The 22595-nt window shown below is 40.4% G+C and overlaps 1 protein-coding gene across 1 annotated transcript in view; it reads left to right on the plus strand.

Annotated features, from left to right (window-relative positions):
• CRACD (capping protein inhibiting regulator of actin dynamics) overlaps positions 1 to 22595 on the plus strand; it is a 101149-nt gene that overhangs the window by 49431 nt on the left and 29123 nt on the right. Inside the window, exon 4 of the mRNA XM_074992807.1 lies at positions 19646 to 19781. Within this exon, the coding sequence (XP_074848908.1) occupies positions 19646 to 19781 (136 nt within the window). The remainder of the gene's footprint in view (positions 1 to 19645; positions 19782 to 22595) is intronic.

A 22595-nucleotide genomic window follows, 5' to 3' on the forward strand; every position in this document is an offset into this window, starting at 1 on the left:
ATTTAAACGGGCTGGCTGGCCAGCCTAGGCATAAGCATTGATGAGGCAAATTAATTTAGAAATTTTTACCGAGTGTTATTTCTTTTAGCAATACTGTATTTGGCCAACTCCACACCCAAAGAGAAGTCGATGTGGACTTGAAGTTGAAGGCAAAAGTTTTGCACAGTTTGAATAACTTGGGGCACGGGTGAGCAAAGTCAGTCATAAACATTGCATGGACTATAGCTGGAGCAGCAGGGCTCCTCTGTGGCTTCGCTAGATCAGAACTACTCTCTCCCCCACAGCCTTCCATCAGTCAGAAGCAGCGCGGCAATAGTACTATACGCCCCCTTTTGACACAGTCGTACAAAAGAGACTAACTTCTCTGAGTAGAGTTGTATGTTGTATACAGGGCAGTCTCGTGATTGTAAAGGCATGTGCCTGAATTTCTCCAAAGGAATCTGCCTCCCACCATCATGGAACCTGAGAAGAGCTACAGACGCAGATGGCGGGTAAGAGTAAGGGAGAGGGAAGGAGAAGCTATTACATGAGTGAATCTGTCTTGGAAGATCCCCCTCTTGAATTTTTGTTTCTATTCATGGTTTATTTAAAGCAGCAGTGCCAACCACCACTGCAGGCCTGGGGGGGAGGGGGCCCAGAAGGGGCAGGGCCCAGGGCAATCATCCATCGGATTCCCCCACACCCTCCCTCAGCCACATGTAGAAGAACTGTGGGGAGTGGGTTTCAGTGAGATGAAAGTAGAAGCAGTGGCGGCCAGCACTCTGGGCCTCTTTGAAATGCTGGATCCGGGGGCAACTCTCTCCTTTGCCCTCCCCCATCAGTGGGCCTGATTTAAAGTAATTGTGTAATTAGGAGCATCAATAGGCTAGTTTATTAGCTGTTTACATCTGGATGCCTCAGTCCAAATCCTGTTGGGGTATGTCTACACCAGTGGTTCCGAACCTTTCCAGCAACACGGTACACTTCAATGAGACAAATAATTCCATGACACACCCACTCTTTTCAGCTGAATTGATTTCTCGTAAACATTACATTTACTTACATTTACTGTGGTTACGGTCTTACCAGAGAGGTTTGCAACATATCAGTGCATACAACAAGCTAAACAAGGATCGAACGCGTTAATGTTTCAAATGCATCACAGGAAACACTGTCTTCGGCAGGTTGTGCCACGCTCGAGATGTTGAGTAACTGAGTAATGGCTGAAAATTTCAGTGGCTACTAGATTCAGTCACAGGGGAGGAGGTGGCTCCAGAGCGGAGGCTCCCCTCCCTGCCAGCCAATTAGAGACAGAATATGGCATTTAAACAGGATCCATGCTCCAACACCCACATCCACGCCCTCCTGCAGAGTGTGAAGTGGGCTCCCTGCCGCCCCTTGCAGGGCAGGAAACAGTATTTCAGCTGCCTCCTGGCACAAATGGTCTCCTGCAGGTTGGGATTTCCCTTCACAGTGGGTCACTGCAGGGGGAAACTGACCAGCCCTGTGGCAGCTGAGACTCAGGCAGCCTTGCTGCTTGAGTCCCAGCTGGTGTGGGGTCATCAGTTCCCCCCTTCCCTCCCTCTGCTCCCCTCCAACCCCACCACGGTGGCTCTGCAAAGAATTGCAGTGAGAGGAAATGCATGACATTTCGCAGCACACTTGGGCAGATCTCATGGAACTAATGCCTTGTCATGCTAGGCACTGAAATATTTTGTTTGGAAACCAAACCAACCTCCCCCACCCACTTAAATAGCTACATAAATACATAGCTCATTATAGGAAAATCTGTGGTCCTAAACAAATTCCTCTTTCAAATCTTCTTTCTTTTGAAATAAACTCTCAGTAAATTACATCAGTTTTACATAAAATACTACATTGCAAGCACCAGAGAATGCCCTTAATTTGGACTTCATTATTCTTTTTCTTCTGTTGCATTTTAAAAAAAAATCAGGAGAACCCTCTGCCCAGTAATATTTGTAAATTCCTAATCACAGAATTGAATAATACTGTAACCAAATGGATTTAAAATATTCTGCAATTTATAAGAGTGAAGAGTTCAAGTCAGAAGAAAGGTCTGTACTTTCGAGAAATTCTTCCTTTTTTTACTCTTTCAAAGTATAAATGGCTGCTTTTCAGCACTATTCTTAACTTTCAGTGAAGAACATTTTTACATTATGATCATGTTTAAAGATTCTGTCATTGAGAGGCTAAACAACATGAACAAGTAGGCTTATTTTTCATAATACCTTGTGTTTATAATTCAGACTGTCAAATAGGTATGCAGTGTTTGAACTTTTGGCATGTACTGTTGCAATTTTTCTAATTTCTGTAATTTTTTTGTTGTAATTCTCTGTGTTGGATGAAATATCTAGAGGTGCCCCCTGAACAGAACAGACAATAGTTTGTCATCTAGACAGAGACCAAAAGAGGCCAAAATGACAAAATCCAATGAATATTTGTAAATAAAGGATTTGTGGCTGTGTTTGTCCAGCCTTGCATGGGTGAACAGGACAAGAGAGGATACACAATTCCCTTCTCCACTTGTGCCCCTTTCCAGAGACTAGCCACAAAGGCACTTTTTGTACTGTTCTGAGACAGTCATTAGCTATGACAGGAGTTCTTCTTAGGTCTTTACATCCAGTACCAAATAGTCATTTTAGAGATTCTCACAGGTATTTTTTCACTTAAGATACTGTAAATGCATAAATCCATCAAGTAGCTAAATCTAATGGAACCCCGATGGGTATGTTTTCACTCTGTGTAATTTTGTATATAGAATTATTCTACTATATTACTATAATTATTTGTCTCTCTTCTGTAGAGCTTTGTGTCAGTGTAACCCACACACCTAGGTGTGGTTCACTGTCCCATTTACAGTAAACCCCTGAAATGCGTGACTTTGAATTGCGCTTAACTTGCTTTAATATGAGTTAAGCACAACTCGAAACTGCTCTGCAGATGTCTGTCCTCCTGGCTACCCCAGATGGGAGAAGCTGGGTGGGCAGCTGCAATGGCTTGGCTTCTCCCTGACTTCCCCCAGCTGGAAGAAGTTGCATTACCGCAGCTGTCTGCCTGGCGTGGCTTGTCCGAGCTGGGGAAGCCAGGGAGAAAGACAGGCATGCTGCTGTGGCTTCTTCCCGGCTTCCCCCAGCTGGGAAGCCCTGCCTGACTCCCCACCACGTCTGGAGCCATGAAACTGACCAGTGACATGCCACTGGAGGGGAGCTTGGAGTCAGGCTGCCACCTACTCCCCAGCTCCCCTCCACTCCCTGGAGTCAGGAAACTGACCAGGGCTGGTGCTTTCCTCAGTTTCCTGGCTCCCCGGCATTGCACAGGAAATTTGACTTATGCTGGGGGGGGTTTGCGAGAATACAATACCCACGTAAATTGGGAGTCTACTGCAGTGACACCTCGGCCACTTACAGAGATTGAGAATGAGTCTCCTTTGCAGCCATAGCTGAGAGCCAGCTGGCTTTCAGCTCAGACTGTAGAGGCTCACGCAGTAAGTTCCAAAAAGGCCAGGTTTGAGTTCACCTGCCAGCAGTTACATAAACACTATGTACAGGTTCATCATCTTGTCCAGTTTGGTATTCTTGAACTTAATGCCACTGTGGATAAAGACCACATGAGATCTCTTAAAAGTTCAATGACTTTCTATAAACATGGCTTCCTGTGTGCATATGGCTTGGAGCTGACTGTGACATTGTTAAATAGGGTTCATAACTCATAGCACAGCGAATCCTGGAAGTTGAGACTGTAGAAATACACATCTTATAAATGTAACTGTTTTAAGACAAGTAAATGAAAATAATATTCCTGGTAAGTGAAGTTACTTTGTTTTGGCAGCGGTAACAAGTGCTGGTCTTTGTCAGTATAATTAATATCAGCAGTTATGGAACATACTATATTGGAACGTACAAAGTGTAAAGGTTAGAAGGATGTGAAATTCCTAGAATCATAAGCACATGATAGAAAAGTTCTGTGGGTAGAAATTCCCTGCTTGAACAATTAGGCTGTGTCTACACTGGAGAATTCTCTCGACAGATCTTAGGGAGAGTCTACTCATAAAGCCTTCTGTTGACAGATTCTCACTAGAGTTCTGAATTTGCCTCGACAGTATTATCCCTCAAAAATTTGAGGCATGGCAATCTGTCGACAGAGTATTGTCGATGGAAATGCAGTGTATATACTTCTGTCAACAGAAAGGGCTTCCGGTTACTGGGCAGCCATTTGCAGAGCTGCCATTCTGCTTTCTGTCACCAGAGGGCAGTGCAGCCTGGTAGTTGTCTGTCGACACATGGGCTGTGTCTACACTGAAACAAAACTTCGAAATGGCCATTTTGAAGATTACTAACGAGGGGCTAAAGTGCATATTCAGCGCCTCATTAGCATGCCACTGGCTGCGGCTCTTCAAAATTGCCACATTTCGCTGCTGCGTGGCTTGTCCAGACGGGTCCTTTTCCAAATACCCTTATTCCTATCTGCTGATAGGATTTTTCTTTCAATAGATGCTTCTAGTGTAGACATAGCCTGAGTACGGCAGGAGTATACTGTTGACTGTCTGACCAGGATGATGATGATGTTATGCTCAGAGAGATTAGAGATTCTACAAAGGCAACTATGGGGAATTCCAGATATCCTCAGGCTGACTAAATGAATATTGCTTCAGGAAGGGAAGCAGAAGTAGAATTTCTAGACACAGCTTCTTAGAGCAGCTTGTCCTGGAACCTACAAAGGGGTAGGCAATTCTTGATTTAGTCCTAACTAGAGCACATGATCTAATTGCAGAGGTGTATATAGCTGAACTGCTTGGTAATAATGCTCATAATGTAATTAAATTTAACAACGTATAGAGGGTAAATGACAAAGAAAGCAATGTAGTAGTAGTAAACTTCAAATGGGGAAAGTGCACAAAATGAGGAAGCTAATTAAATAGAAATAAAATAGAACAGTTACAGGAATGAAATTTCTGCAAACTGTGTGGAGATAATTTTAAAACAACATAATATCCACCTTGGCTGAGTGAAGAAAGGTGGTTATAGTCAAAAAATATCCTTTAAAAAGTGGAAGTCAGATCGTAGTGAGAAAAATAGAACAGTAAACTTATACAAATCAAGTGTAAGAGGATAAGACAACAAGCCAAGACTGACTCTGAAGTGCAACTAGCACAAAAACTAACAACAAAAGTGTTTTTGAGTGCATCAGAATCGAGAAGCCTGCTAAATAGTCAGTAGACAAGTGAGGTCCTACAGGACCACTAAGGGAGACAAGGCTATTGTGGAAACTATAAATGAATTATTTTCATTGGGGTTCATTTCAGAGGATGTTCTGGAGCTTTCTGTGAAGGGGAATTCTATATGCTTTATGAAAATATTCTGATGATAGGTTTTGTTTTAATTTTGTTTGCAAGATGACTCCTGTAACATCACTGGAAATTCTCTGTGTGTTGGATGAAAGAAAAAATGTACTGAATAGGATTATTCTATTTGTATGCCTGTATAGAGAGTAGTGGCTGATGCAGGAGCCTCCACAGGGCTAGGTAGGAGCCAGAGCCCCTGCCAGTCCCATGGCAGTGTGGGGACTGGGCTGGAGCCACCATCCATCCCAGACCAGTGCTGTGGGGGTAGGGGCTAGCTGGAGTCCCATGACTGGCTAGGGCTGCATCAGCCCTGGATTGCAGGGCTTTCTGCCTATAGAAACCCTACATTCTCCATCATGGGGCAAATTCTCCAGTCCAGGACCAGTCAGGTCCTGAGCATGCCAGATAAGGGAGGTGCTAAGGGACAGTGCAGAATTACTCAATTAACAAGTCCAGATGTGACTGAAGATTTTAAAAAAGGACCTCGCAAAACTAAGTGACTGAGAGAGAAAATGGAATGACAGATGCAGTTTAATATTGATGTGTGTAAAGCAATGTACATGTGGGGAAAAAACCCAACTATACATACAAAATGATGAGATCTAAATTAACCGTTCCCATGATCTTGGAGTCATCAGGGATAGTTCCCAGAAAACATCCACTCAGTGTGCATTGACCATCAAAGGGAACACTGTTAGGAACATTAGGGAAGGAATAAAACAGAAAATATCATAATGCCCCTGTGGTATCTATGGTACACCCACATCTGGAATCCTTCATGCGGTCCTGGTCATCTCATCTCAATAAAATATATATAAAAATCGGAACAGGTGCTAATAAGATCAACAAAAATGGTTAGGCATGTGGCAGAGCTTCTAACAAGGAGAGACTAAAAACTGGAACTTCTCTTCTTAGAAAAGAGATGACTAAAAAAAGGTATGGTAGAGGTCTATAAAATCATGAAGTACATAGTGAAAATAAATAGGGATGTGGTGTTTGCTCCTTCTCATAACACAAGAACTAGGGGTCACCTAATAAACAGGCAGCTGGTTTAAAACAAACACAAGGTGTTTTTACTTAATTGAATGCCCAGTCTATCTGTGGACCTTATTGCCATGGGATGTTGTGAAAGCCAAAAGTATAGCTGGGTCCCAAAAAAGAAATAGGTGCATTCACAGTGGATAGGTATGTCGATGGCTGTTAGCCAAGAATGGTCAGCGATGTCATCCCATGCTCTGGATGTCCCCATACCTCCAATTGCCAGAAACTTGGAGTGGATAGCAGAGGATGGCTCAGTCAAAATTAGCCCTTTGTGCTCATTGTGCTAGATGAGCCATTAGTTTGTCTCACTCTGGCTGTTCTTGTGTTCTGTACCCGCCCAGTTCTCTCAGTGCATTGAGGTCCATAAGTCAGGAGTAAGTTATTTAATATTATGTATACACTGATTTTGTAATAGCACTCGTTTGCTCTGCAGTTTAGTTTGTGACTGTTTAATTTTCTATTTAACATTTTATGTGACTCAGAATATCTAATCTGTTCAAGACTAGATCGAATATCATTAATCAACAGATTCTCTCTCGTTGTCATGGAAACTGGCTTAAATATGGATGTTTTGCTACTTATTTTTTATTACAAAAGTAAACACTTTATTTATCTTTAAAGTATTACATGATATTTAACCAAATAAGCAAGAGATAATGAATAGAAGAAACTCTGTTGCATTCCAATTTCTGGACACTGCATCATTGGCTCCTTATTTATATTTGCTTTAGTATTTTAAAAACATCTATTCTAGTTATGCATTCACCATATGCCTGAGATTTCCATGTAATTTAAAGGTGTACCGTGCAGCTGGGGCTCTCCTTTCCCGGGGGGAGAGAACAGTGTACGTTAAATATATTTTTCGATTAATTATGAGCCCCCTTCTGTGTTTCCGGATGATATCATTGATTGTACACTTACACACTGTATGTAGGCCTAGTCCAGAATCTCAAATATGACTCAATCCCCCTTGATTAAAGAGGACTAAGATTAAAATCCATGATCCAAAACACCACTAAAACTGCAAGTGACCTGTTTTTAATCACAATTTGGATGTGGTCCAAGATGACCGAAATCTTACCACATTAGTTAATCCTACACAAATGGGGCCAATTTGGCCCCAAATTTCACAAGAATAAGCTGAGCTTTCTGAGCTTCCAAATTCTGGTTATGCTCTGCCTTCGGCTCAAACTCCAGACCCTGCTGTAAATGTTGCACAGATGTGTGTATTGGCTCTTCCTCACTACGGGTGAGTCATTTTGAATGTATAGCCTGGGCAAAACACGAAAATAGTTACATTTAGCACAGTCATAATGACTGACTGCTATTTAATCATGTACGTTTTTCAGATATTTTTACAGTGTAATTAATTAAAAACGTTTTGCATAAGTTTGTCCCAGGCATTTCCCAGATTGTCTTCCTATGTCCAAAAACCCTCAAAACCTTTATTGTTAGAACTTCGTGAAGCTTTTGGGATAGTATCTTTGTGTGCAACAACACAAAACTCAGGACATATTTATAAGTCTAGATCTTTATTTTAGTGAAGCTGGTTGAATTTTAGATGACCACTTTGTCATACTTAGATTTGAAGGTTTGGGGTTTTCCCCCAGAGTTTCAGCTGCAAAGCAGAAAATATTATTCAGTTTTGGCAGCTTTCATGCCATTTTTAAACCTGTTTTGAGCAGGGAGAGAGAGAAACTTTAAAATATAAAATAAAAACTCAGATGCTTGATAAATTGAATATAAAAACCTGGACAAATAGCTTTGCTTTGTGTTCTTGGATTTGTTCAAGCCTAATATTTCAAACAAATCTTCCTTTTGAACCTCGCACAAAGCAAAACCAGGAAAAAGTCATGAACAAACCCTTGCATGCCCGAAGAGCTGAGTTCACCATGCAGCCTAATCACTAATCATGGTCTCTGTAGAAACCGTTAATAAACATTTTATACTGGTGTCTCGTCTCACATCCATACAGGAGCACACTCTTTGTTTGTGTTAGAACATCCTCGGTTTTTGTCTTCACAGATGATATTTGTGAACCCCACATGGGATGGGAAGTCTTGAATGCAGCTGTTGCTTCCCCTATCCGGGGATTGATACTGTTGTCTGTTCCTCCATCTCTGCCCATAATACTCCCCAAATAAGTGAAATGCTCCACGTCTTCCAGGTGATCTCCCAGCGTGGCGGTGGTGGTGTTGGACTGGTTGATCCTCGTCTTGCTCTTTCCCTTGTTAATGTGCAGTCCAGTTTCTGAGGCAGTTTTGTCTAGTGGTGTGACCTTTTCTTCCATGCTTCCATGCCACCGTGAAAAGGGGGGGTGCCATCATCAGCAAAATCAATGTCCTCTAGCTGTTTGAAAAGTGTCCACTGAATGCCTCATTGATGGCCATCTGTTGTCCTGTTCATAATCCAGTCCATTGTGATCAAGAGCAGTAAAGGTGACAGTAGGCACCTTTTGTAGAAGAGTTTTAAATAGTAGTAAGTACTGGTGTCCAGTCAGGCAAAATTATTCTTCTACTGTTTGTGGCACACAGCGTCAGAATAACCTGCTCTGTACTCCCCTCCTGTGCCTTGTAGAGCCGAAGAGATGATGATGCCAATTTGGCCTTTCTCTTCCATTTGTTCAGCATTATAAAGCGTCCTATCTAATTTATGCTATCATCATTATTATGAAATAGGATTTGGAACATTCCCATCAATATTAATACCAGGTTAGATTAGTGTTTTAGACTCCAGGCCAGGTTCTCAGCTGGTAAAAATGAACAGAGTTCCTCAGCTGTGGAGCAAAAGAGGAATTCAGTAAAAGACAGTAGCCCAGAGGTTAGGCAGGATTCTCTGAAGAGAAATCGCCTTGCACCAGGGAACTCCACGGGGGCACAAAGGCTTAGCTGCATCCTGTGCATCAGCACCCCAACCTCCTCACGTGGAGGAGGCATATTAGGAGGGTTAAAGGAATGTGCAAAGACAGGCTGGGGGTGAGAGAGGACAGAGCAGAGCAGAGCTTTGCTGTGTCTGATTCTCCACTGCTATCAGGTTACTTAAGGACCTTATTCCCATGGTATAAATTGGAGCAACTCCTTAATTACTCTAACTATGCTATTTAATTACTTTAATTAATTACTCTGACTTACACAAGAGGTAGGCACTTCACGATCAGTGAGCTACAGCCATCTTAATGGCTTCCCCTGCCCATGTAGTGAGTAGACTTCAGCTTCCGGGGGGCGGGGGGGGGCCGGGGGCGGGAAATGTCTTTCCCCTAAGGTTTGAGATATCTTTACAGAGACTTTTTTTGTTATTAAGCTCAGCGTGTGCATCGGTTTCTCATTCACAAAATGCTTTCCATGTGCCATCTGTGCTCCTTATTTCTATTCTCCCATTATTTAACAAACCTGGTTTTATGGCAGTCCTACAAAGGCTTTATCTAAGATACATATTATGATGGGTTGGGTCACAGAAGTCCCCTACGGGTTGTCCCCCAGTGTGCTGATCAAGCCACTGATGTCCTGCTAGCCCAAGAAAACTAGTAGCATACTGGGATGCATTAGTAGGAGCACTGCCAGCAGATCTAGGGAAGTGATTATTCCCTTTATTCAGCACTGGTGAGGCCACATCTGGAGTATTGTGTTCAATTCTGATCCCCCCCCACCCCAATTTCAGAAAGGATGTGGACACTGGAGAGTGCATTGGAGGGCAGCAAAAATGGTTAGGGGGGCTGGAGCACATAGCTTAGGAGGAGAGGCTGAGGAATAGCTCAGTGGTTAGAGTGCTGCCCTTGTAAACCAGGGATTGAGTTTGATCCTTGTTGGGGCCTCAAATATAGTTCATAATAATAGCTTTTAAGTATCTAGGGGCAGGTTAGATGTGAGTGCTTGGGGACTCATGTATTTGGGTTTATATATTCTACAGAAAAGAAGAGCGAGGGGGATTTGCTACCAGGCTTCAGCCCACCAATGAGGATTTACAGAGAGGATGGACAGAGGTTGTTCTCAGTAGTGACAGATGATAGAATAAGTCCCAATGATCTCAAGTTGTGGTGAGGGAGGTCTAGGTTGGACATTAGAGAAAACTATTTCACTAGGGCTACGTCTACACTAGAGAGTTTTGTCGACAAAACTATAGATTAGCACAGCTTACTCTCTGTTACTATATACACAATGTGTTTTGTCCACAGAAACTGTCAACAAAAAAGCCACGTCAGTGCTCTGGGATGTCTTTAGTGAACAGAACGGGTCAGAAGATGATCTGCTTTTATGTGTAGATGCTATCTGTCAACAGAAGTTTTGTCGGAATGTCTCTTCCGACAGTAACTTCTGTAGACAGATGCTTCTAGTGTAGATGTAGCCTTGCAGAGTACTGGAGCTCTGGAGAATCTCCTTCCCTGGAGGTCTTTAAGTTCTGCCTTGACAACGCCCTTGCTGGAATGGTTTAGTTGGGGTTGGTTCAACTTTCAGAAAGGGGTTAGACTTGATGACCTCTTGAGGTCTCTGCCAACCCTGTGATTCTATTCCTACCCTTGTCCTGCTAGGCCAGAAGCTCTGGTCTCCCCCAGCCAATGCATAGAGTTGGGGTTACTGCCCCCATGCAGAGCAATACAGGATAAACAAGACCCTTCTCAGATTGTTAACTTGATTACTGAGTTATTAAATTTCTGGCACATCAGTAATGACCGTGACTAGCACATTTAGAACTCGAAACCGATCCACACTTTGTATTTCTAATTTCACATGCAAAAGAGGGTATAGACAGGCTGCAGATTCTAACGTTGAAATTGATGAGTAGTTTTGTCTAAAGTGTCTTCAAGTTATTCATATTCATAAGACAATTTTAATGAAGCACAGGGTGGATCTGACATATGCGCTGTAGCTCATTGCAGCGTGTAATATTTTCCAGCTGATCATTTTTAGAATTAAAGCTCATATTTGCCCCCTTAGCACATTCCTGAGGAAAAGTAGTGGGAGGCAGCCTCATTACCAAACTTTAAGTAATGGGAAACTATTTCCCATGGGTATCTTGTATGGAAAGGCACTCAAACAGTACAGTGATGGTCATAATGTAAGTGAAAGCTATTCCAGGCTTACACTTGCTTGTTTTGTTAGTGCAGAATGTTAAAAATAATCAGAAAAGTACTTAAAAAACTGTTCTGTAATTATACTTGTTCGTTTCTGTTGAACATTTCTAAAAAAGAATAGAAGTCATAAAATTGGCTTAAAATTAAAAAAAAAAAAAAAAAACAAACCAACCCCCATATCTACAAAACTCCAAACAGAGAAGAGCAAAAAATGTCTTTATCTGTATTTTTTGCTGCTATTTCTGAACTCGTGAGAGTGGGAGGCACATTTACAAGACTAAGTCAGAACAATTGGTGGTATGACCTTTCTGCACTATCCCAGTGCATGGAACTGCAATTATGTAACAACTGAGGAGACATCGTTTCCTTTTGATAAAACTTTCCATTTTTAAGCTCGAAACGTTTTTTCCTCCATGAAATACAACTGTAGGTAAGACAAAAGTGAGAGAGGGCCTGTAACAATATATAAACAATCCAAGATCTGGTTGATTATAAGAGTGTGTTTCTTGTGCATCAGGACCAGTAGGTATACACAACTAGTATAGGACAAGATTAATCATAGGTATACAGAGTAAAGCATCTCTCAGAATTTTCTGACTTTTTTTATATATATTATGTTATGATGTCATGTTATATTATAATATGGTTATAATATTTTATTTCACTATCCTTGGTTAGTAAGTTCATGTCATGTGCTATTCTGCAATGGGCAACTTATTTAGCAATTTCCAGCTTTTAAGCATCATTTCTTGGCCACTGCAGAATACCTCAACAAAAACTGAGTTTGAAACTTGCTTGAACTTGTCGCAAGATTGAAGCCATGCGGCACAAAGATCTTTTGGTCCACAGGAATGTCCTTTCTTAATATTAGTGATGGGTCTGTACTAAAATCCTGGAACTGAAAAAGTCCAATGTTTGGATGTGTGTAAAATGTGTATTGTGATTTGCAGGTCATAGCAGGTCACTCATACTTCCTAAGAACCAAATGAGTCCTGAGTCTGAACATCATTTACCTCCAGGTTTTCAAAAATCCAAACCCACATTTTTTGGGTCAGGTTCATCTATGCTTAGAAGTGTGTTTATTCACTTTCCAACCTCTATCTGGCACCCATGGGTTTAAAGACAGTTTTACAAGAATCAGAAGATATGTCTTCCTTCTCCAATAGTCCAACAAACATCCAGCACTTGTATCCTTATGTTTGCTAAGTTCTCTCATCAAATGCATGTGTATGTGAGCCTCTTTGAATAATTTTCTCCCTAGGGCTTTAATGCTGCTCACGCCAGGTATGAAGGCTCTCTCATATCTGTGTTTCTAGCAATATGAGACTAATCAGCATAATGCTTCCTTTAATCTTAATGTAAATGTCTACTGCTATTTAGGTAGGTGCTGATTTAGTCAAATGCATTCTGCACAAGCCTATGTAAAAACATAGTCATGTAAAATAACTAGGAAGTCCATTCCTGCTAATATGGTATTCTCTTCAATAATGAATAAAATAAAACTTTAAGAATATCTGTGCCATTGGGACCTCTCTTTCTGTGTAACTGATGGACAATTCAAACTAGGTACAGTTTGAACCAGTAACCCTAAGGTTTTCTCTTAATTAAAGGATTCTTTAGTTTATGCTCATTTACATCTATATAATCAAGCTTGTGCCTCTGCAAACTAGTTTTTCTTAATATGTGTGAGTTGCACACTTCAACTGATCATCTTTCCCTTTCAGGACTGATCAAGTCACATATGTCATTCAACAAATGTGGCAATCAAAAATGTATAACAAACTAAGAAATAAGTATAATGAAAAATTAGCTTTCTGATTTTTTTCTTTGACATTGTAAGAAAAAAAAATTTTTTGAGCGAGGAGTTTACAAGCTAACACTGATGTTTATTTTCTTTAAATGTGGGTACTGAAGAACTAAACTGCAAGTTACTTAGCACTTCTTAAAATAATACAATAAATGGGGAGGGGAAGAGGATATTTCTTAAGAAATGTGATCACAGCACAGCCATTTGTCCTGTTACTGACCATTAGTTTTGAAGGCTTAAAGAGATTCAAAAGATGGCCAGCTCTTGGCTGGGGAGGGAATCTGGATTTATTTTGCAAGACATCTGAATTTTTAGGACTGGACCTCTATCCAGAAAAGACTGCTTATAAACATCGCAAATTATTACGTATATAAATGAGAGACTTGGGTAAGTCCATCAAGTCCAAATTTCACCTGTAAAATGTTACAAAATTTAAATTCAGATTTCTGAGGTGAAAGTCTAGTACATCAGCCTTCTGCGCTACATTGCTCCGTGGCCCTTTTCTGCTTTTAGGGAACATAACAGTACACTTCTAAAGCCTGCTATGTGTTTACTGAGTTATTTTATATTTTCCCATCAGATCTCTAACAGAACTAGCAGCCTTGTCTCTACAGATTTCTGTAGTGGTGATTTCCAGAACTCAGTCAAATGAAGCTGAATATTGCAGAAATCTTATTATTATAGCGGATCCTACATTCTTTCCACCATTCAAGATGGCAGAAATCTTGCAAGACCAGCTTATGAGATTTTCTGCTCTATTGAACCCAAACCTTGGTGCCAGTTTGGAATTTAACATCAAAATGCTGGTATAAATCTAATCCAGATCCAGGTACCACCCACTTGATTAAGCTCTAGTTACATTATACCATGTATGTTTCTCCTAATTTTAACTTTTACTGTGTTACAACTGTATGGTTTTTATTTTTTTAAATAATTTTGCAGGTATTAGACTAGTTGGGTGGTTTGTTGTTGGTTTTTGTTTTTTTTTTTTTTGTTTTTTTTTTTAATTCCTTACAGGTCTCTCAGCAGGTTAGAGCTGAAAAGGGCTGTTTCAACACCTATTAAGAAGCTGTCTTTTTATTTCCAAGCTTTTCTTTCTTATGAAAATTGTATTTTAACCAGAAAAATAAAATCTGAAAAAATGTGGTTTTAGTTTTACTGAAAACCCTCAACATTCCCCATCATCACAAAGGGAAAATAATTGCACTGTGTGTGCAGAGATCAGAGGAGAATAGGGAGTGTGTGGCAAAGAGAACCCAAAGAACACAATGAAAGTTAACTTTGTTTTGGTCACTAGAAAACTGACTTTGAAAAGCTACATACTTAAAGTGAAAAGGAAACATTATTCCATGCCACTGCTGATCTTTAAAGATGCCGCATCTTAAGAATTCTTGGAAAATATTTTGTATTTTGCTGTAGCACATCCATAAATGAGTTCATCCAGTCAAGTTTCTACAAATGAGTTAGATCATGAGTCAATTATTTTCAGTACAAGCAGACTCTGAAGTGTCATCTTCAACTCAGTAATACCAACTGAAGTGTTAGTAAATTTCTGCAGCAGCTGTCCCAAATTTTCTGGAGGCGGTATTAGACTATGGAACATATTGATGCCTCTAAATGTGGTCAGGTTTGTCAGGTCCTGAGATTCAGCTATAGACAGCCATGCTGCCATGCCTTTCACTTGAGTTTTCAAATATAGCCCTAAATTAACATTGTACAAGTGTGTGGGAGACTGACAGATTTCCCCATCAGTAACTGAGGTTGCGTCTACACACTGAGATAAAATCAAAGTTATTAATATCAATTTTGTAACTCTGGAATTTATGAATTCTATTTTGACTTTCCTCATCTCCCCGTGTGTGCTTTTCACAAAATTGTCTTATTGCTGCCACACTCAATTGGCAAACATTGACTGTTGCAGCAGTGCATTGTGGGAACATATACCACAGTTCCCTCATCCCTATAGCATTCTGAGGATGCTCGCTGGTCTTTGACATCATCTTCCCACATTGCATTTTCCTTGTTCCACTCCCATATTAAGCAAATGTCCATTTTTCCAGTTGGGAGGAAGGAAAAAGTAGGACATCAACAAAGTTAACAAAAATCTTTCTTCTGCAACAATTGTCAAGGATTTCATAAAAAGCAGCAAGTGTGTGTCTTCTCAGCTGGCCATCCACTGACTGTCCTCCCTCATGTGATTGCATCCAATCCCCAAGAATAACACAGGGACAATGAAAAGCTTGAAGAAAGAGTTGATAGTAAAGTTTCTGAAAAAAGAAAGTGAGGGGAGGGTATTTGGCTTCCCAGTTCATTATATAGCTTCTATGTACAATCTGTGTTCTCAACTGTCCCTCCACCCACTCTTCCCTACATGAAGTGGTGCAAAGTTAGAAGAGGACAGAAAAAACTAGGAAAAACATTTTCCATCTTCACTACACAGACATTGCCAACACAGGGGATGGCAGTGAAATCCCATACACTGAACTTATAATGGAAACAGGAATCTCCCACTGTTCCCTGTGTGTGTTCTTTTTTTTTTTTTGGGGGGGGGGCAGGGGGCGGGTCAAAGCATGAAGAAAGAGGATAGGAAAGGTTAGGAAAAACACTTTTTGTAACTGAAATATCAAAGATTTTGCAAAAGACAGCAAGTGTCTGCAATGGGTAGCAAGCCTCAGAAAATATTTTTGGGAGGAGGGAGGGCTGTGGTCTGCAGCTGCAGAGCTGGTTGAAATGTTCCACCATACCTGAAAATCTGAGCTGCTGGGAGAGACTTCCCTGTCTCCCATCCAGAGGCAGCAAGCCCCCAAATATCTTAGCCACCGGAGGAGATAAACATCTTAGCCACCGGGGAGACTTCCCCTGGTGGCAGAAAGGCCCCAAATATATTTTTGGTGGGGGGCAGTTGAAATAGTCCCTCAATTGACAAGAATAAATACTAAATAATGCCCTGCTTTGAGTAGTTCTGTTCACCTTCTCCTTTTGCTGCTTCACCGTGCAAAGAATGGTGATTTCAGTTTGTCATAGTCCAATTGCATATTTTCTTCAGTATGGACTGCGGGAGTCTGTAAACTGCCTCACTGTGTTTCCAGTTCAAATAAGTCCGAATTAGTCATGGGGCAAATTCAGTCAACACTGCCAAATTTCTCTGGGTTTCATATAAAAAAACCTGTTCATTTCATGTGGCTTCAGAGGTTGAGCCAAATGGCTCCAGACTTTTTCTAGAGCAGGGGCCTCAAACTGTGCTATGTGCACCACTTGGAAGACACCACGCACTAGCTTCCTGAGGCTTTCTTTAGGGAGATGTGGTTCTGCAGTGCACTCTGTTCAGGCTATTCCTCAATGATGCACTATCAGGCTTTCAAAGAAGGGCTGGGTTGGGGTTTTTATTTAAGATTTTTTAATAGTCTCTGCTACAGATTCCTACACAGAGATACATGTACCTTTGTTAGGTAAAGACCAGGGAATTTTTATCTAGAATAACTGCCTGTCATAAATGAACTATTGTATTTGTTTCCTGAATGATGGTGTTACAAAATAGTGCTCTACATTTGATTGATTGCTTCTAATGCAATGTGCTGTTCAAATATTAATTTTTAATAAAAATGTTGCTTCAATGTTGATTTATCTAGATGGGGAGAAAGAGGTGAATGAGTTGGGCTTCCCCACCCCCAAAAAGTTTTTAAATGCTTTATTAGATGTCAAAGTTGTATGTGTATAAACCCTTTGCACTTTGCCTGCAAGAAATATTAATATAGCATCTGATTATGAACAGCAAATGTAGTGGCAGTTGGTTATTAGTAAATATTTATTTTTAGTTTATAAAATATAAAGATTGTGTGCATGTATGTAATCAATAATATTAGGCTAATGTAAATACGTTCCTAGCAAAAACTGCTCACTTTGTTACATAATATAAAATATTAAGGGTGATTTATTTGTGTTCTTCCAAGACTGTTGATTCTGATTTTTCCCTAGTTTTTCTGGAAAACTTGTTGAAGTTTTTGGAATGTGTTTTTTTTTTTTCTTCACCCTTTAATTTTAAAGGGACAGGACAATTAACTATTTAACAAAAACATCTTTTCACCAAGTGGGTAGCCATGTTAGTCTCTAGATTGAGAAAACATAAACAGTGCTGTAGCACCTTAAAGACTACGAATTTTATTCGGCAATGAGCTTAAGGTGAAGTGGGTCTTACCCACAAAAGCTCATTACTGAATGAATAAAATTCTGAGCCTTTAAGGTGCTACAGGACTGCTTATGTTTTCTTCAAAATGTCAACTTGAAGTTTTAAACAGATTAAAAATCTGTTTTGCATTTGGCACTTGTGATATTGTTACTTTACTAGTTCGCTGTTCACCGTAAAATATGCCAGGCTAGGCATGGGATAAATTTCTAACACAAAACCAAAACTTCCATAAAAACTCACATTTTATTTTTGCATCATATAGAACAGTGGTGTCCAAAAGGAAGACACCCACTTGCCACATGCTCCCCACACTGGGCCAGGCACCCTGCCCCTCCCGCCCCCCCCCGTGACTCACCAGAGCTACCATTGGAACTGCGCTGCCAGAGCCACCAGCCCCAAGCTGCACTGCCCCGAGAGCTGGAGCAGCAGCTCTGATGCTGTGTGACTGGCTCGGGCGCAATCATATATTGGTGCTGATGTGTAAGAGACTTATGGCTATTCAGTAGGATGACCATATTTCCCTATGATGAATATGGGACACCTGGCCAATTGGGGGTAGGGGAACGGAGGGCAGGGGGGCAAAGCACCACTTGACCTTGACCTCAAGCTCAAAGGGGGCCTCAGATTTAGACACTTGTTAATTTTTTGGCATTTGATAGGCCAAAAAAGCATTTGTTACATAAAAAAAAAAAAGGTATTCCAGTTCTGTCTTGCTCTTTTTTGGAGCTTTATTTTGTTTTGGTGTCTCATTTCTTTTTTTATTTGTATTATGATGAGGGCCCTCAAAAGCTGGAAGTGGCCCAGGACTCTCTGGATGTGTGAGAGGCCCTGCTCCCAACATGCTTTAAAAGCTCCGGGGCTCTGCAGGGCAGACTGGGCCATGAGGTTCTGGGCTGAGGGGCCCAGCAGGCTGAAGCCAGCTCCATATGGCACGACCAGAGAAGCGAAAGCAGCACCACCTCCATCCCATTCATGCCAGCAGGCCAACCTGCCTGGCTGGGGTGTGGTGGTGGTGGGGAGGCTCAGCTCAAAAAGACCGAAAACAGCTCAGGATGCCAAGAGAGGTAGCTCAGGGTGTGTAAAGGAGAGTGGCTGTGCGCAGGCAGAAGCTAGCTCGGGGCTGTGTGCAGGGAGCTCAGGGTTCAGGGAAGGATGGGGCGGGGCTGGGTGCATATAGGCAGCTAGCTCAGGCTGCAGGCAGGCGTAGGTTAGGCTGTGGTGGGAGAGAGTTGGGAGCAGGCTGAGTACTGGGACTCTTTTTTTTTTTTAAACTAAAAAGGCACTGGTTTTATGTGAAGATTGTTCGCTTCATCTGAATTTTGCTTCAAACATCCGGTTCAGGCAAATGAAAAAATGAACGTAAAACTCAATTGATACCATGGATCACTGGATTTTACAACCCACCCACCCACCGTTTCCCAAAACAAATCAAAACCCTGCAGGATTTGTGTAGTTTTATGTGAAAACAGAAATTAATGCAATGTCCATACTTCCTTGAGAGACCTGGACATTTTTTGATAAATGTGAGCTGAGTTTAGAGTGCGTAAGAAAACACAGTGAATTTCATAAAGTTTGAGTTTTCTTGTGAGCATATGCCCGGTCTGCAGTTTCAACAGGTCTCTTTAGAAACAAAAGATACTTCTGTTTAAAATCAATCTCGTGAACTACCCTGTTTAGATGAGGGCAGGAAAAAGGTTAATTCTTTCCAAATGTGTATTATTCTTCCTTTCAATTAAAACTGCCAAAATGAGTGTGCTTTACAAAATTTATAATTAGATCTGATAGTTTCTTCTTCTAAGGTCAGTGTGTGTACACATAGAAAAACTGCCGTTTTGCTTCTTGGTTTTTTTCCCCTTGACCAAATTTTTCTTGTGACAATGTTTAATACACAAAGAAATATTAAGGTAGCATTAAATATATGAAATAGAGAGAATGTATATATTTAAACAGAAAAGTAAAATCTTGCCAGAACAACCACTCTACTCTGCATACAGTTCTCTTTCTGGGCAGAGAATGAACCCCAGATAATGGATGATGTACATGTTGCTTCAGGTACTAATGTAGGGCATGCAGAAAATAATGTTGAGAATAGTCTAAACATCTATCAGCAAGAGACCAGAGGAGTTTCTGTAGGAATGAACTGCAGAGATCATGTGGGTGTCTTTATAAAATTAAGTGCTGTGTATATGAATTGCATTTCAGGTCCTCCAGTTATACTATGGGCACTCGAGCCTTTTCCCATGACAGTATTTTTATACCTGATGGGCAAACAGAGAGTGAGCAGGCAGTCCAAGCAATGTCACAGCACAAAATCATAGGCAAAGTCAAAACCCTTCAGGTAAGAAGTAACAAGCATGTGTCTACATAGGTGTAAATGTTTTAAAAAAATGCTCTTTTCATCATGTGCCGCAGCATGCTAAGCATGGCAGAAAATTGGTTACTTCCCTGAGAAGTAAGGGGCAGATCCTCAGCTTCTGTAAATTGGGATAGCTGCAGTAGGGCTGGGGTCTGCCTTTGCAACTTAGGGCCCCAATCCTTTAAGTAAATATGTGGAGCCTGCCACAATGTGTTCCTCCATGAAAGCCTATGGGGGAGCTCCATGCATGTGTTTCACGTGTACCAGCCTGTGGGGTTGAGGCCTGAGTAAACAACACTCAGAGAGGGATGACTGAATGAAACACAAAGATTTCCTTTGTATTTTTATCAATTAAGTATTTAAATTTTTTTTTTAAATTCTTTTTTTTGCCCTTACATATTTCCCATTAATTTTTGTTTGTCTTTGCTTTTACCCTCTTAACCTGTGCCCATTTTTTTCTTGATTGCCAGTTTGTTTGCTTTCTCTTTTGTTTTTGTGTTCGTTTTTGGTGGTGTGTGTTTTGCAGGATGTACAAATAGATCTTACTTCCATTTGCGTTCTATTTTTATTCTTGGGGTTTTAAATGAATCGGAAACAAAACACTTGAGGAATCTTGCCACTGCTCTTTCTGTACTTCATCTGCATTTCAGATTCACTCAGCTCTTCAAAATAAATATGTAAACAGTTTCTTTAAATAAAACTATGCTGTGCTGTTAAATTATTTACCAGCCCTTTTTTCATGCCTGTTTTCTGTGGGTATGTCTACACAGCAGCTTTATTCCAAAATAAGCTATTCTGGAATAGCTGCTCTGAAATAGCTTATTTCAAAATAAAGCACGCAAAAATGCATTTCAGAGTAGCACTTAGCTACTTTTGAAATAGTGTCTACACACACAGCCTATTTCAAAATAGAGCCATTGGATGCACTACAACTTATTTTGAAATAGGCTCTATTCCCTGTCTTAACAGTGCCTATTTTGAAATAGCTATTTCAAGATAGTCGCTATTCCTCATAAAATGAGGTTTACCAAGTTTGAAATAAGATAGCTGCTATTTCAAATTTATTTTGAAATCGTGGTTGCTTTGTGTAGCTGCTAGGATAGTTATTTCAAAATAACGGCTGTTATTTTAAAAATACTTTATGTACTTTCCCGTGCCCTATGATTCCTTTTCCCATTAATGCCCTGATTAATTTTGTGCTGTGTAATGTACTTGAAAGATTTTCTCCACATTCCTAAATGGACTTCAGGAGAGCTGAAAATTCATCTGTCTTTACGGTGGGCACAGGACTTTGAAAGTTTATCAGTGCTGTGTAAATGTCCACTTACAGGGGTTGAACTGGTGAGGAAAAATTAATTGTACTCAACTAAGCTTGCTCACAAACCAAATAGTACCCACTTCAGATTTCAAAATAAGACACCAGGCATGATGATAGTTGGAAAGTTCTTCAGGTTCAAGTAACTAGCTTCTTTTGGACTTTTTCATGTTTCGTGGAGTTTGACAGGTGTGCTTTTTAGAAGGAAGTATTAATAATTTCCATTAGTAGTAGGTATGTTGTTCTTCACTAGCTGTCACCAGCCAGAAGAGGCATGGATCTCTTAATGTTGATTCAAAATACATTACTGCACTGAGAAAAAAATAGACTTCAAGAGTAATGCATAGTGGCACTTACAAACATCAGGTAGCTTTTAAAATTAGGTGGCCAGAAAATATAGCGATACAGGAAATTTGGAATAATCCTAAATGTATGTCGAGGGACTACTATTTTTACAGCCTTTCAGAATCTGCCCTGGGTTCAACGGGAAAATATCATAAGCTAGTAAAGGAAACATAATCTTTTGCTTGTTTGCATCTCACTTTTAAATGACAAAATAATGAAGAGCTGTTTGGGATTCCTTATATTTAGTGCTCAGTATCAGCCCTTGGAAGTTTAAAACACTGAAAGAAAATTAGACAGTGGAAAGTTATTAATAAAGTTGATTCAGCTGAATCAATGTGTTTAAAAAGGCTAGGAGTAATTATACCAAAAAACATTCTGTGCCATGAAGCCAGCTCCAGGCAGAAACGTGAGCATTTGTAGATTTTCAGATTTCAGACTAATTTATATAAGTCTGAGTTAATAAATCTTTAATTTTGGTAGTACTTTTGAAAACCTGCTATGCACCACAAATCCCAAATGTTCTACCTCTTGGGAATCTCAATAAAAAACCCTCATACATATGGATAGGCTTTTCTTTAAAGCACAGTTCTCAAATGCTCCAGATTACAATACAATTCTTTTATCTAAACAAATAAAATCCAGCTTTTCTTTTATTGCACATACCATTCTCTTGAATATCTGCATTCATAGGCATCTTCCAATGTTCACAGCACAGTTTGTACATGTGAAATATCAGAATATGTGTAGGACAAAGCAACCCAGCGCATCCTTCTCTTCTTCAGCACTGGAATTTGTATATGATGAGGCATGTTTTGTGAGCAATAGATCCAGAGAGACAGCAGGCACATTTTCTCATTGAAAGCTAGATTCTGATAATGTTATGTTTTAATATCTCACTCTGAGAGTAGTTCATTTGGCTCCAGTGGGGCTACTCAGAACAAAATGACTTTCTCTTCTACGGGTATTGGAATCTGGCCCTACATTGAGTTGATCTTTCATTTAAGAAAAAATGGAAATCTACCTTCTGATTGTTTCCATTAAAATCAGTGAGAATTGAGGGCACACAGCACCTTACTGGATCATACCCTCACAAAGCCATTGCTTGTTTCTGCAAGTGGAATTCCTGCTTATTTCAG

Source organism: Carettochelys insculpta, chromosome 4 (assembly GCF_033958435.1).
Source record: "Carettochelys insculpta isolate YL-2023 chromosome 4, ASM3395843v1, whole genome shotgun sequence".
NCBI classification, from domain to species: domain Eukaryota; kingdom Metazoa; phylum Chordata; order Testudines; family Carettochelyidae; genus Carettochelys; species Carettochelys insculpta.